We start from the raw sequence: 16,083 nt of genomic DNA, 5'->3' as shown, positions 1-16,083 counted from the left end.
CCATGATGCACTTTCATTGGCTGATAAGCAAACAAGTTGGGAACACTATATAGTTGCACATCGAGGGCATTGAAAGTGCTTTAAGATAAAGGAGCGCGCAAATAAGATATTTAGTGCATCGCCAAGTGAAATGCAAAATATTTGAAGAATTTTAAAAGTCTGACTCTCCACCGTACAGTGCTTGCTCGCTATGCGCGCTCTAAACGGCAGTTGCAGTTGCAGTTGCAGCCCTGCCATCAAACATGTACAACTCCTTCCGTTTCCGCTGTGCATATGTGTGCGTGTTTGCGTATGTGTGGACTGGCATATGTGTGAGTGGGCCTCCATTTATTTCGCTGGAGTCTGTGTGTAATTTTACTTTTTTCCGACTGCAGCGACTGCTGCTGCTTCATCTGACATGATTTCCGCATGTCGTTTGAGTTTTTCTTGCCGCCGACTTTTTCTTCGTTTGCTTGATTTTCTTTTTTCTTTTTTCCGCCTTCTGCTATGGCTCGTTTTTTATGTATGAATGCACAGCCGTGGTCGCAATAATAGGGCACAATATATTTCAAGTACACAGCATTAATTTGAGGAATTGTCTTCGAAATGATTATCACAATTGCTTATTTCTAATTGGCTTGAAAAAAAGTTGGTTTTAAACGGACAGCTCCTATTAATGTGAGCGCTGCTATGCGAATAAGTTTGACTCTATTTTTTTTCCTGCTCAATTTTATACAAAAAACGCCAGTTTATGTTGATGTGTGCATGCTTTTCCTGTCGCGCTGCTGCCGCTGCCATTGATATCGCTGACGAAATTGAGAATTATTATGTTTAAACGTGTGTGGCATCGCCGCTATTCGAGCCTTGGCATTCCCGCGTTTTCCCGCATTTTCTCGGCTTTCCCCACGACTTTTTCCGCCGAAATTCGCCGGGTGACATGCGAGTTGGCATTGCATGTGCTGCTGCCTTCTGTTGCAGACTTTGCGGCGCTTTCTTCAAATTAGATTGCCTTGTGATGACTTTAATGCAAAGCCCACTTACAGAAACCCGCACACCATACACCCACACCCACACCCACACCCCCACACACACACACATGCATACAGCGGGCTGTCAGCCTCAGTTAAACCTATACAAACAGGAATGGCAGGCCAGGAAATGGAGTAGAACTTTATTTATTAAATAGAATCTGATGCTTGCCCAGCTAGAGCTTGCATTTTTTTAAGCTGATAGAGTTTTAATAAAGTCCATGTAGAGTGGATGAAAGTTTGAAAAACATCATTTAACATAAATTTCGCATTTACTTTTTAGGAAACTATGACAGTGCTATGAATAGTAAAATAGTTGTTGGAAATAATTATCGGTTTGTTTATCTCGGAGTTGGAACAAGGGGTATCTGACAGTCGAGCAACTTCTTGGGTTTTTATTTTACATATCGATATCGATATATTAACAACGTTCTGAATGGCATTGTGTGGCTTTTGACGTTATGTCAAGTATAATAATAATACAATTGCAGACATTAACATATGCAATACATCAAGTGGTGCCAACCATGCCCACCTGAAGTCATGAAATATGTTCTTAAATTGTCTGAGGAAATTAAAGTTATAAGTTCAATGAATGAAATTTCTTTGAAATGGGTGTCATAAGCTGCAAAAATAATTCATTGGGTAAACATTTTGTACATTCTATTTTAAACATAACTTATATTCCTTTTGGGAGTAAAGATCTCTTTGATCACACGCTTTTAATGCAAATAATTTAATTAAATTTGCATGCAGCACCGTTTTTCCATACTTCGTGTTGCTACCTTTGCGATTGCCTGGGCTGCAGTTTCAGCTGCTATAGGGCAATCAATAGAAAATGGCAACAATTCAGGCTCGCAGGACGAGACAAAAGTCAATGCCATGTCCGTGCGGCTATAAGGCACTATGTGTGTGTAGTGGTGCGGCAGTGTATCGCACAAAAGGCTCTTTGTTAAGCACACACAGATGCAGTGTTACACACAGATACTGGTAAATACAGGGCGCCTCTGACTTGCTGCTGCCAAAGGCTAATGAAGGCAAAGGGAGCTGGAATGGGGCCCTGAATTTAGAGGAGGACATGCCAGGATGCACTTGCCACTTGGCAGTGCACAGCTCCAGTTGCTGCTGCTCATATGCCTAGGCCATGTTGACATCAAACAAACAAGCAAACAAACAAACAAACAGACAAACAAATACACAGCAACACAGAAACACACAGAAACATACAAGCACAAATAGAGAGGCCGGCAAAAGAGCACGGAATATGAGGAACGGAAAACTGGAAAAAACAAACCGAATAAAATTTGTATAAACTGAGTGAGTTCGGATTTGGGCAAGTCCGAAATGGAAAACTCGTGTGTTCGCATGTTAGAAACGTTCATTTCAAAACAGCCAACTGCTTCAAATCCCCCAAGTTAAGGTGAGTTTGCAAATGAACTTGCAAGTCGAGTTGATCTCCGGCACTAATTTGCTAGAAGTGCTGGATATAGGAATGTATATTTTAGTTTTTCTGAATTGAGAATTACATATAAATCTAAATAGTTACCATCACAATAACAATTATTTTAAATAAGCTTGATTATATATGCAACCAAAGTTTGGGTTTTGTCAAAAATATTTTGGAATGTTTTGCTGCAATTGAAACGTTTATGAAAGCTAATTTCTGTTGGACCTGACAGCCCCGTCTGAATTTTTCCCCATTTTCCATTTCGCATTTCACCGGAGGCGAGAGGAAATATTAATTATGCCAGATGCAGCTGCTGCCTCCGGAGTTGCTGGGGATTCCTGTCTGCGGATATTGCATCTGTCTCTGCCCCCCGAAAACCTGGGGATCCTGTAGAGCGTAGAGCGGGCTAATCAGAAATCATGGAAAATAGTCCGGAATCCTCGGCATTTTCCCGAATCAAACAGCCGGTCTCTGCCGCTGTCTCTCTCTCTGGCTTTGAAGCCATTACGATATTTATGTAAATTTATTGAGCAACAAGCGGATTTCAATTAAAACGCAATGTCGACGAATTTAATAAAGGCGTATACGAAAGGGGGAGTGGCTGGCGACAGGCAAAATAACTTTAAATTAATTAAAACGCGGCGGGCAAAAATGTTTTAAGCTTGCGATGACAACAAACGCGGGCGTCAAGGAGTTTTCGCAGCAATCTCAGAGTGGCTTAAACGGAGGGGTTGCGGGTGGGAAAACTCTGCAGGGCTCGGAAAATTGCAGCGGGAAACGCAGGGAACGGAGCTGAAATTACGGGAAAGAAGAGGACAGCAAACATCTACACTGGGGTAGCAGCTTCTACGGCTGCAGCTTCTGCCAAGGCGCATCAATGTCGCGAAAATTAATTGAAACGAAGGCTGGAATTTTCGCAAGGACTTTCGCGATGGTTTTCCGCGAGGCCAAAGCTGCAGTCGATGCGCGGAAAATGAAATAATGAAGATGCGTTCCCATGTCTCTGCCAGCGAGTAAGGAACCTCCGCTGGGCAAAAATGGTTTTAGGCGGACGAGTCGCAGTGAAATGGAAATTTCAGTATTTCAGTATTTCAGTTTTTCAGCAGGGAAACGGAAGCAAACTGCACGATGTGTAAGCGAAATTTAAGGATGCGTTGAAGGCTTTCTAGTGGCAGGGAACCGGAATACAGTATTATGTGAGATGTTTAACTAATGTGCTCATTTGTTTGGTATGTTAAATTAATAAAATGCCGGATGATCTTAAGAGTTAAGAGTAGCTCCTCGATCCATTTTGAAATGTACATGTACATGGGAAATATTTAGACTCACTGGCAAATGCAGACCTGATTTATACACTGGCACTGATTATTTATGATCCAAAGCCAAGTTGGTTTTTGGCCACTGACCAGTTGGAGAAAATTGCCGTGCGAAAGAGAGGGCGATAAGAGCTGCGAAAGAGACGGGCGGTAGGTGGAAAGTGGAAGGTGGAAGAAGAGAGAGCTTAAGCCAAAACATTACCGCACGTCCGCAAAGCTCCGCTTCAGTTCAGTTCTTGTCCTCTGGCCCCCGAAAAGTTGCAGACAACAAATGAAATTAAGCAAATAAATTTTGAGGCGGATTAGTTGAGGGACAAACTACTGAGGCGTGAGTGGGCGGGGTCGGGGAAATGCGGGGGAAATCAGAGGGGGAAAGCAGTGGAATTGGTGCGGGATAAAAACAGCTGAAACTAACTGCGGAACGTTTTGCGGCTTAGCGAGTTATCAGGCAAGTCGTTTAGCCTTTTCTATGTGTTTTTATATGGCAGCCTTCTATATGGCTACCTTCTGCATTTTCCTTCCCTTGGCAGACCCAAGAAAATTGCACACGAAATTGGAGTTTTCGAGTTGAAAATTGGAAGTCGTGCGGTGGAAGACTGCGCTTCCCCATCGAGGCAATTAAAATGTTGAGTCCTCGTCCTGGGGCCAGGCCAAATGCGTCCAGGCTTGAACTCCGACCCCTTGCGGCTGCCCCATTATCCTACCACAATATTTCCACACTCCATATGTGGAAAAGTGGCGGGGGAAGCAAATCCAAGCTCTTTATTCACTCAGCAGTGCAAGCAAAAAACGTAAACCCCTCTCGGCACTGCAGATACCCAGGAAAATTGACAGAGTGATGAAAATAATTGCTTATGGCAAGAATAATGGGGGCATATAGTATGGGATAATAACGAATATTAATAATAAGAACTGAGAATCTATTGGAAAAGGAATTTATTTTTCATATTTTAAGCATAACATTTATTTAGTGTGGAAAATTGCACTGTTATTCAGTTTTATTTTGTTGCAAGCTTAATCCCCTGCACATGGAATCACTGACAATTAAGAAATAGGTGCGAGGGAATCAATCCAAATTAAGGAAATGGAATGCCTTTTGATTTGATTAAGTGCAACACACATTTTGAGGACGTTCAACTGGGGCAGAGGATTATCGATGATGATTGATTCAATGCGCTTCTGGGATGGAAAATGTGGCCAAGTGTTGGCGTGTTATTAATCAAACGAGTGGCATAGGGATTTGTGGTATCATTCTTAGAAGTACTTTGAATTTCGATTCAAGGAACGGTAAAGAAAAATAATGGTTTTGTAATTTAGTTATTATGACTATAGAAAGCCACACTTTTTTTCATTCATTTTAATATTGGATTATTTGGATTGCTTGTTGAGTTTTGGGTTCCTGATGAAATTAGCTCCCAAGTGTACGACTTTCCTGTTGTGGGACATATTTACCCATAGCTACCCCAAAGTGCATTAAAACTAACAAAAAATTCCATCCTTTCTCTGTCATTGCAGGTGAGTGCAGTTTCTTTCATCTTCATTTCGGTTCGTTTCATTTCCCCGGACTAAGCCGGGCCAAAAAGAAAAAAGAAAAGGACAACAGGGAAGACGGGTGAAAAGACGGTAAAATGGAAAAAAAATCCAAAACTTTTTTCGTACAACTTTGTTTGGCTTTGTCTGCGGCTCGGCCGTAAGTAAGTAAAAGCAAATTTTTTCCCTTTTTCCGGATGCGTTTTCCTTTCTTCTGCCATATTTTCCGGCGTTTGTATGTATGTGTTTGCGTTTGTGTGAGATGGGCGGCTGAACCGAATATGTCAATGATAAATGGCATAATCTGTTTAGCCCACAACAAACCCGCACAAACCGCCCCGCGTTTGCCCCTCGGCCCAAATGATAATGCACAAAAATTATGCTAATAGCTTAATGCCATCGCACTTAAGCGCTAAGACAGCAGCGCCCAAGACGACAGCACCCAGACGACATCTCGTCCTCAGAATGGAGTTGTGATTTTGCATGGGGTCTTACATACCCTTTCGTGGGGTATATTTACTACCAGTATACACAGAAAAGTGTTTAAAACCGATGACATTTACTCATATGACTTGCAAATGATATCCTAGCATACTGTTATTCCATCACTCTGTTTTTACCATCTTAGGAAGATGATTACAGGGTATACCCAATTCATTGCACTTTCTCGAAGCTGGCATTCATTTAGTTTCGCCAGCCTTCTGTTGTCGCTTGTCTGTCGACGCTTCCAAAACTTGGCTTCACTTCTGGTCCTCGGACTTTGGGATTTGGACTCCGCTTGCCCAGTTGTGTTAGCTGACCCCAACACGGGGCATTTTGGCAGCTGGGACCACAGCAACAACAGCAACGACTGCAGTGGGCGCAATTGCTTTTGGCCGGCTCGAGCGCTCTTGGCCGAAATGGGCAAAGCAACTTTCCTGGCCTAATGTGCGACTCCAAATGGCCGTTGCTTTCGCCTTTGTTGCTGTGTGTGTTGCCGTTGCTCTGGCCGCTGCACAAACTTATGGCCGAGCGAAACTTTCGTGAAAGAATCATTTTTGGATTGGCACAGATGTGACAAGAGGATATACACAACAAGGACTGAGGAAGCCGGGAGGGGGGGCTGAAGAGGTGGCTGGGACTCGAGGAAATGAAATGATCATAAATCCAGGCAGGAAGGGGAAATGTGCAGAGCGAGATGGACGGGAAAAGCTTTCAACCAATACCTTTGACGTTTCATTTCAGAGTTTGGAAATAGGAGTTCAAGAATATGGTATTTGAAAAAAAAATCCAAGCAAGAATAATAAAAAATACAAAACTAACACGGGTTCAGACTTCAAACGGAAAAGTGCCGAGTAATTGTTTATAAAAAATGTTTAACATATTTCACAAGAATACTGTACATATTTGAAAGTTAGAGCAAAAATGATTTCTAAAAAAACAGAAATTTTATTGCAAACTAAACCGAACATTTTAGGGAACATGAAAGCTAAAAGGGGTAAAAACCCAACCAACCAAATGGGAAAATTAAAAAGAAATACCCAAGTAGTAAACGCAAAAAACGGGTTGTAAAACTCAGCAAAAAAAAAAAAAACAGAGTAGTGTTGCAAAGCAGCAAAAAGCAGATATCCAAAGGAGAATTGCAAAAAGCGAGCAGTTCCATGAGCACATGAAAAACGATTCAAGAGCTGCGTCAGCGGAAGAAATGATTTTTTAAGTACGCACCCAGCAAGCACCGAAGAACGAGGAAAATTGGAAAACCCGGAAAAACACTAATAGTGAGATGCAACAAATAACGACCAAATATCCATCACCGCAGCGAAGTCCAGGCAAAGGCTTCTCGGATATTAGCGCAAAATGCGAGGGAGTGCTGAAAAAATACCAAGCACATCTAAATGATTTTGGGAAATCACTTAGCTGCACATGAAAAGTGCCAAATCAGCTGAAAAGCGCGAAAAGGCGAAGGGGGCAAGTGTGGAAAAGCCCCCGACGAAGTCGATGAAGATGGAGCCGCAGACGAAATATTAAATGATTTGCAGCAGATTTTCCGCGCACACACCGAATGTGTGTGTGTATGTCTGTGTGTGTGTGTGTGTGTGCCTTGGGGGCATCATAAGCAGCCAAAGGATTCGGAGTTGCAGGCTAAAGGCAACGAGAGTGCAAATCGTGTCGGGCAGCAGCTAAAGTGAAAAGTGCAGCGCCCCGCACTGAACAATTTTCAGGGATTCCCCATCGTGATGTATGCATTTCCTGATGCCCTAAAAATGGCCATTTTCTAGCCAGTGAATGTCCTTTCATTACTGCATTGGGCTTCCAACATAAATACTATACTAGAAGGGAAATCAATCTGTGGCTAGGTGGCTCGTTTCAAAAAGCCCATTTCTTAAAGTTTCTCTTAGGTGTCTCTTCAAAGTAAATGTGATGGCATTTGTGGCTGCTGTCTTAGACAATTACCCTGTTGACTGCCATGCAAAGTAGATTTAGTATTGCAAGTGTTAGCTGAGCGACCCTGTGAGGGAGTGTGCAAGGAAAAAGGGCAACGCCATGTGGAACGTGCAAAAACAGAGCAGTACCCAGTACCAGTACCCATATTAACACACACGTAGGGAGATTGCTTTGGAGTTTATTGAGCCCGGCATTCAAGGCAGCAGGGGGCATTTGGGGCAGTTCATTTCATTGGCATTATGATTGGAAGCTGTCGTCGTTTGCCTCAAATTGTGCAAGTTATGTGGATGTGGTGGCTGTGGTTCAGTGCCCACTGGGTGAGGCTGCATTTGAGGATATCCGAAAATTTCGCACAAACGGAAATGACAAAAAACGTACGAACGTGGGCGGGTTTGGGTCAAGCACTCAATGCTGACCGCAGGTCAACGAGGGTTATGGAGGGTTATGGTGGGATTTGGGGGATTTGGGGGTGGCATTTTGGGTGTTTTTGTGAATTTCTGGCTACACAGAGAGAAGCGATACCGGGAGACACTGGCGAAAAGCTCGAGAGCTGAAGCGCTGAAGAGCTGAAGAGCTGGAGAACTGGATAGCCAGACATTTGCCACATCAGCAAATGATGTGAAAATGTCATTTCCAGGCGCAACTGCCAAAGGTAATGGGCAAAAACGGGACAAGGGGTCCTGCAGCCACAGTCCTGAATCACAGTATCCCAGGATCCCAGTGCCCGGCAACGCAACACACACACACACACACACACATGGCACTAAATTTGTGGCAAGCGAGCGCAAAAAAGGTCCACAAACTGCGAACCTAATGATGGGTAAAGAGGATTCAAAGGCGGGGCTTATCAAATTGCGCATACATGGATGTCGCACAGCTTCATTAGGGCGCTGCAATGATATGACCTACCCACCGTGCCATCCAGCTTACCATTTCATTCCACTGAATGGCAGCAAATCAAATTTAATTGAAGCACAAAAATCTGTTGCCTACTTTTGCGGGCAATGGGCAACAATTGCGTGACTTCCTGTCCTCCTCGGCTCTTTACCCACTTTTTTGTACAACCGCCACGCCCCCTTTTAACCACTGGCAATTGGCAGAAACGCTACTAATTCGGTTGAATGTTTGATTGAAGTTTGGCTAACAGCTCTGTGCGACAGGCTTAATTATATCCGGCTACGAACACAAGTCCTTAGCAGACCAACACCAAATGAATGGGTGCGGATTACGGCTGTTGACTCCGCTTAGAGTGACCATTAGGAATAACCATTTGGGTAAAAGGAGGAAACAAAATATATTGCAATTTCCGCCGAACACCAAACAGCATTTTAGGTAAACCCAATTTGGCTTTTAAATGCCAAGGCGAAAACGAACAAATTAGCAACTAGGCTAACGCAAACAAAAACATGACTGCCAGTATGAGCAGGAGTAAGATGATTAGCGCACAGCGGGCAACCATGTCATGGTTGATTCCATCGGTAGCATCCAACTTGGCGATCACATCCCTTGTCGCCTTGGCCCTTTCGCAGTGTCGGCGGAACACATTAATGTTGTTTTTGATAACCTCTTCCATTCTCCGCTGGCTTTTGATGCAGCGGAGGATGTCCCCGCTGCTCCTATCCACCACCTCCCCGAAGATGTGGTCCAGCGAATGGGGGGACATTCCCATTCTGTCTAGCATGATTTCCTCCAGGTTCAGCTGGTTGAGCCTTGTATTCGCTTGGTCTTCGGTCCTAATTGGAGGCAGACTGCGTTGCCGCTCAGAGTTCGGATCAATGAGCAGTTCCAATGTCCTGCGCAGAATGGTCACGCTGAACGGCTCAAACTGGTGCATGGAATGGTTGGTCCTATCAAGCAATCGAGAAGCCTTATCGTAATGGCCGCTGACCATGCGGTCGAATATCCGATCCAGAATTCTGAGCTGCTCTTCGCTCAACCTGACAATCGGAAGGGACATTTTGAAATGTGAAAACTTAAGCGAGTCTGAGATCTGGATTTACCTCGGACTTTGTTGTCTTGGGCTACTGTGATAGGGCACACAGTTTGAAAAACGAACATAATAGTTGTAGGTAATACGAGTTCGAGTGGAGTAGGTAATATTTCTTGTTTAATCCAAGTCTGGAAAGACTAAAAATTTGATATTTTTCCTTATATGCCCTCACATACCCTTGTCTGCTCTTAAAGTCTGGTAGTTCTCCATATATTTAAATATCCTGAATAGATGGAGTAACTCATTGGTATCCTATGGTACCCTAATATTTTCCCTCTTCTGTGTATTTTAAGCTCGCCTATTCACTTTTTTCGCTTTCGTTTGCTTTATTCCAACCAAAAGAACTCTTCCTCATTTTGGCAAGCCAGCTTTTGGTTCATTTCAGTCCAGTCCATTGACCCGGCATTGTGTGGATTTGGACTTGGAATTGGACTTGGAGTTGGTTTTGTTCTTGGTCTTGGTCTTGGTCTTGGTATTGCGTTTTCCTTGCTTTTCTGGTGTTGAGTTCGCACAATTAATGTGGCGATTTACTTAATTCCTCTTCCTGTCCCTCGACCCAATTAAGGATGTGCTTTTGTTTTGCCATTTTCGATTTTGATTGATGCATTTCGTACGAGGACGTGATCGCCCTGCTCTTGCTCTCGAGTTATCCGCACAACTCGTACGAGATTTCACTTAATCAAACTTCAAGTTGTGTGTTTCATCAGCATTTTCCGGCCTTCCACTCGGTTTTCTTATGGGCCATTTCATCTGCATTCCACGCTGCCTTTTTTGTTGGCAAAGCAACAAATGATGCGTAAGAAATGCTTTAATAAACAGGGAACCAGTTTCCTTTATTTTTTTTGGTTTTTTTTCTTTGTGGGTGGAAGATGGTAGTTTGTTTTCCGGGCCATTTGGCTGGAAAGTCTTTAAGTTGGCCCCCATATATGGCTGATCGGCAGGGCAGGGAGGGCAGGGAGGGCATCGGAGGTGTAGTTTGGCGAGGGGCCGCACATCTATTCCGTTTGTTTAAGGGCTAATAAATATTTTAGCCAGGGTGGAACAGAAAAATATGTTTGCAGCAGTTGGAAACAAACGAGCGAGCAAACGAGTTGAGTAAATCAAGCCGCACTTCCGCTTCCAGCTGGAGCTCGTGTCCCATGCTGCAAAAAGAGGAGAGGCCCCTGAAAAGCACCCCCAACCCCCAAACTCTCAACCCCCAAAACTCCCAGCCCAACCCAACACCCCATTCCGAAGAGCACCGAAAATACCCTTCCTGCCCTTGCTTGTCTGCTGTCTACTGTCTACTGTCTGCTTTCTAACTGAATGAAAGCCTTGGCGCGTTGACTGATTTCGAATGGATTTTCCACGCTTTGCATGTGTGTGTGTGTGTGTGTGAGCTTCAGTGTTTCACTGTTCGAGTGTTCCAGTGTGTTTCCCTCTGTGCCTCTGCCTTTGTGTCTTTGTATGTGTGTGTGTGAGGCACAAAATCCCGTAGGTGCAAAATAGCGCACTCCAGGCAACGAAGCATGTGCACATTTGTGTGTTTTTTTTTTCTTTTCATCCTTTTCTGCCGACGCTGTGTCGGTCCTCTGCTCCTTTTTGTGTTTCACTTGTTTTGTTTCATTTTTCACTATGAACAACAGAAGTAATGGGTATCGGGGGCATATAGGCTATTGCACAGCTGGTGATGAATTGAACTTTTTCATTTAAGTGATATAAAAAGCCTCTGCCAAAATAAATAATATAACACATTTGGACTTGTAACGAAATGCTTTAAATCACGAAACTAAATATGAAAGTGTGGTACGAAGTACCTTCTAAGTTAACTGCTTACAGTTTATATATTCGTGGTGGCTTATGGCTGTAAAACCAACGGTGTCCAGGTCATTCTGCAGGTCGAGTGGCCAGGGGACTTACTCCTTTTTTGGCCTGTTCCACGACTGAGGTTTCATTGTGCCCATTGTTGTTGCTGTTGTTTAAGAAACAAGCGGCAGAAGGCGAAACAGAAGACGGAGGGGAGAAAGCGGAGTACGCGGAGAAAGCAGAGAAAGCGGAGAAAGGGTTGAAGAAGGTGGCAAGGAAGAAGGGGCAAAATTGTGCGGCAAAATAAAATAAACAAACGTTTGGACGGACGCACTTCTGGGATTGGTTTGGGATGGAATGGAGTGGGATTGGGATTGGGATTGGAGGGGAGTGGAAGGGGCTGTCTCTTGCCGGGGTTATTTGTTTCCACCTTTTTTATTTTTCCAGCGATGTGCTTAAGCGGAAAACAACATTTTGCTGCTGGTGTTGCAGGTTGCAGATTGCAGATTGCATGTTGCATGTTCCCAGTTGCGGCGGCTGCAACTGACATCCGGCGAACTTATTGAGGTGTTAAGCTAGAATCATTTTCAAAATTGAATCTTAAGACGGGGATGGAAGGAGTGCATGGAGATGCAATGGAGATGCAGGCAGATTTGGCGGACACTCGTTGGCCAATGCGGCGTATACGTGATATTGCGTATACTCTATTTTGCTGCACGCGAAAGAAACGTGATGATAATCATGTACTCCCATCAAGACAACGAGACGAGAAAGAGGAAATAAACATACAACCGAGACGGGCGTAAGCTGATTGCTTCAGTTTGTAATTTACTCGTCCCCAGACGAAGTCCACAAATGTACATATGGATGTACAAGTATGTTATGTATGTAAGTTATATAGTGGCGGGCCCATGACTTGATTCCTGATCATATATCAAAGCTGACCGAGAACGGAAGTCCCTACAACAGCTGTCCGTGTCTGTGTGCTGGTGTGCTGGTGTGCTGGTGTCCTGTTGATTTCCTGTCTTGCCAGCTGCTCAAGTGCGTATGTGTGTTGTATATGGGTTCCTGTTCCTGAGGCTGAGTAATGTCCGCCAACTGAATATTGCCCAGTGCTGTGGAAAACCCTTTCTTAGTCCATCAAATATTTATGTTTACTCATATTTATGACTCACAGAAAAACGTTATAGATAGTTATTTATCCAAAGATAACACTAACGAATATTAACAATTAAATTACTTCTCGGTTAGTGCATCAACCCTTCGGCTTGATGTCCCATTCCGGTTTTTTGTCATCCGCTTAGCACAGCAAATTAGCATTCAGCCAACATGTGCTCAGCTGTCAGTCTGGAAAAGTCCCTCCCCTGTTTTCCCGCATTTTCCGGCTAAGTGTGTCACATTAAATGATACGCAACACTTGACACCAAAATGGGCAAAAGAAGAAAGCTTGAACTGAAAGCCAAGGAAATAGAGGAAAATGGGGGGCAAAGCTAAACGAGTTACTTTATTAATGAGTTGATGGGGGAAAATCAATAGGAGCACATTCCAAACGATTTTAAATCACAGAACTACATATGCTACTGAATAGGAAAACCCTTCGTTTGATAATTGGGGGAGTAGTAACTAAGACAATATATATATATACATTTTTTCGATTTAAAATGTAACGTTATGTTGCTGTGGTATATATGTAAATCAAGGGCCACAAAACGGAAAACGGAAGTTGATTTCAAGTTTCTGTAGCCCGAGGGAACGACAAAGGTTTTATGGAAAGGCAAAAAACGAAAAAAAGGGAAGAAAAAAAATAAAAGAAAAGCGTCGGGGAAAACAAATAGCAGTTGACTCAAGACAAACAAACATGCAGAGGCCAAGTCAAGAGGTGACAGGAAACAGGAGGCGGAACGTGCTCAAGTTCGGGCGGCCCAGATGAGGTGGACAGGACAAGTAGGCACTACGAATTCCGTTTGCCCCCCTTCCCCAGTCCTTGTTAACACGTCAGGTCGAGGCATTCGATTTTGAAATAACCCCCGCCCGATACCACACCAAAATTCTTAGTAAGAACTGAGAGCGACGGATCGAAGAAGAGATTGAGATTTGTTTAACCAAAATACTGAAATTATGCCCAAGTCCACGCAGAGATCGCCAATTAAAGTGGTTTCAATGCCGCTTGGCACAAAACAGCCACAGTGCAAAAGGAAAAGTGCTGGCAAGTCGAAGCCGAATGTACTGCAGAAGTCCGTTAAGAAGTCCTTGAAGAAGCCGCTCAAGAAGCCCATGAGACGTTCTCCGCTGATGCGAGCCGCCCTGCAGCCCACAGTTTTGGGCTTGGCCAAGGTCAGGCCGGTGAAGAAGTCGCAGCAAGTGACCTTCAAGAAGTCGCATCGCCAGCCGCTGGACGCCCTGCAATCCCTGGGCATGTCCCGCAGGACCAAGCTCATAGACGCCAGACCCCAGAGGACGGCCGGCGGTACTTCGGTGCTGTTTCTGGGCAAGGATTCCAGGGTCTCCAAGGTGTCCAAGGTGTCCAAGAATATGAAGCACCCAGCGGCAGCAAGCGAAAGAAGTGCGTTACCCCGGATGAAAAGACGGATGGAACCCCGATGGATGATGAAAGCCGAGACCAGGGCCACCGACGGTGTGAACTTCTTTTGCAATCTCGGCGTAAGGATGCAGCCGCTCACTCAGCGGACCCAGAAGGACCAACAGGTGGGACAACGAGGTGAAGCAGGATTCAGGGGAAGATTGGCAGGTGGAGAAGGAACTAGACTGGGTGACGGCATTCTCCAAGGAACAGTGCGAGCCCCTCCCTCTGGCCTGTCATCCCTAGTCGGCAAAGTGGCCGGCATCGGTGCGTCTGCCAATGATGTGGTGGTCCCGCTGACCAGCCGACTGCCCATCATCGACTTTATCTCCACCAAAGAGTTCCAAAATATGTCTGCCGCCTCGACTCGAAAGCCGAACTCTCGGAAAAACATCCATTTATAGACGACCAAAGAGTGGCGAGCGTTTAATGATTAGTGACGAGTGGACATGTATATACTTTTCAAAATGGGCTTGCGGCTCATTCTGCCTTTAGTTTTCAAGTCTAATTTATCCGTAAATTGAATGGATTTACATTTACTTTGCCAAATGTTCAAAAAAAAATTATATACAATGGACGAGTGCACATTGCTGCCAAGAAGGCTTAAATTGTTTAATATAATTACTTTCAAATATGCACATTTTCGCATTTTCGACAATCTATAAGGTCCATATATGGTAAATACTCCTCAAAAAATCATGCAGCCAAGTTATTCACCTAGTCAAATAGTAACGAGTATAAAGTCTATGGGTTAGGATATAAACCTGATATTCCATCGAAGGTTCCTTTGGAAATCCTGATATGGATAATGGATTCGGTAATCAACGGCTGTGGCATTTCGGAACAAAAAACTTCTTTGCACAACTTTGAAACGAACGCGAAACATTTTCATTTCGGTTGGTTTATTTGTACATACCAGAAATACATATTCCCAAATGAAATTGTTGGACAATATGAAATGGGAATGGGTTTTGGGAGATGGCAGATGGCAGATGGGAGACGGGAGATGGGAGATGGGGGATTGGGTCTTAGATCTTGGTTCCTGGGATTTCGAGCTGGCTTCCACGAAGTCGGCGGGCAGTAAGCGAACTTTTGCGCAAATTATCTGCGTCGCGTTTATTTCGCGCAAACAAATCGCAAAACTTTTGCAGACGGCGACCCAACGATTTGGCCTGGCTGCTCCTCCCAAATCCTCCAGCTCCTTGTTAGGCCCCCTCAGCGCCTCCCAATCTCATCATCGTCCTGGTGCAGTTGTAAAAGTTTTGCCGGCACAAAAGTTTTGGGGCCAGAAATCCTTGCTCCCGGCATCGGTTTTTTCGGGGGCATCTTGCAGCAATTTACGGAAAGAAACTTGAGAAGCGAGTGGAAGATGGAAGCCAGGCAATTGATGCAGCACACCCAGGACACCCGGGACACCCGGGCGAATGAAAGGGTGAAAGGTCAGGAGAGCAGGAGCAGAATTCCCATTGCCATTGTTGTTGCTGCAACGAGAGTTTTTCGGCTTGTTTTCATTTTCGCCGCCGGAGAATTTGCATTTTGCCCAGAAGACCAAGACGACGACTGCGGCTTTTAACCGCAAACCGAACGGAAATTGAGATTCATTTAATTCATTGTGCGCCGAGCTGAGTTTTTGGGGGGACAAAGGGTTAAGTATTGCGTTACACGGTAAAAAACACTTTTGCATTCAAATGATTTTGCAGAACGGTACTTCATAGTTTTGACTATACAAATATTTCGACAGGAGAATGTTCACAAATTTACTTGAAATTGATGCTAGTTGTATTTCTTTACAACTAGTAGCGATTTTCAAAGTAATATTATGATATTTTATATTATCCTTCCTCTTAATGAAAAGCGAATAACTTTCTTATCTTGTACAAGACAATATGTTTCCCATAATTTCTCGCCGTGTATGTGAAACTTCGTTGACAAGCATAATCACCAGGAACAGGAGGGAAGGGGTTGTATAAGAGAGGAGCAGCAGGAAGTGCTCTGGAGGATCT

At 44.1% G+C, this 16,083-nt stretch overlaps 3 protein-coding genes across 7 annotated transcripts in view; 2 read left to right on the top strand and 1 right to left on the bottom strand.

Moving 5' to 3' along the window:
* The window catches only part of LOC6526154 (glycine-rich protein DOT1), a 78,420-nt gene that overhangs the window by 16,356 nt on the left and 45,981 nt on the right, over positions 1 to 16,083 (top strand). The gene's annotated exons all lie outside the window — the stretch shown is intronic.
* Positions 9,000 to 9,830, bottom strand: LOC6526160. Its single transcript, XM_002101936.3, has 2 exons — positions 9,725 to 9,830; positions 9,000 to 9,661 (listed from the first exon to the last, which is right to left on the bottom strand). Exon 2 carries the CDS (start codon positions 9,613 to 9,615, stop codon positions 9,109 to 9,111), a length of 507 nt encoding a protein of 168 aa, XP_002101972.2. The 5' UTR covers positions 9,616 to 9,661; positions 9,725 to 9,830; the 3' UTR covers positions 9,000 to 9,108.
* On the top strand, positions 12,054 to 15,021 carry LOC6526159. Its single transcript, XM_002101935.4, has one exon. It carries the CDS (start codon positions 13,618 to 13,620, stop codon positions 14,482 to 14,484), a length of 867 nt encoding a protein of 288 aa, XP_002101971.1. The 5' UTR covers positions 12,054 to 13,617; the 3' UTR covers positions 14,485 to 15,021.

This window comes from Drosophila yakuba, chromosome X (genome assembly GCF_016746365.2).
Source record: "Drosophila yakuba strain Tai18E2 chromosome X, Prin_Dyak_Tai18E2_2.1, whole genome shotgun sequence".
Taxonomy (NCBI): Eukaryota; Metazoa; Arthropoda; class Insecta; order Diptera; family Drosophilidae; genus Drosophila; species Drosophila yakuba.
Note: the sequence above shows the minus strand (reverse complement) of the source record. Positions and strands in the feature narration are given on the sequence as shown.

Bases quoted from the DNA above. Each gene is read 5' to 3' on its own strand.
- LOC6526159 (XM_002101935.4), top strand. From the start codon at position 13,618: ATGCCCAAGTCCACGCAGAGATCGCCAATTAAAGTGGTTTCAATGCCG.
- LOC6526160 (XM_002101936.3), bottom strand. From the start codon at position 9,615: ATGGTCAGCGGCCATTACGATAAGGCTTCTCGATTGCTTGATAGGACC.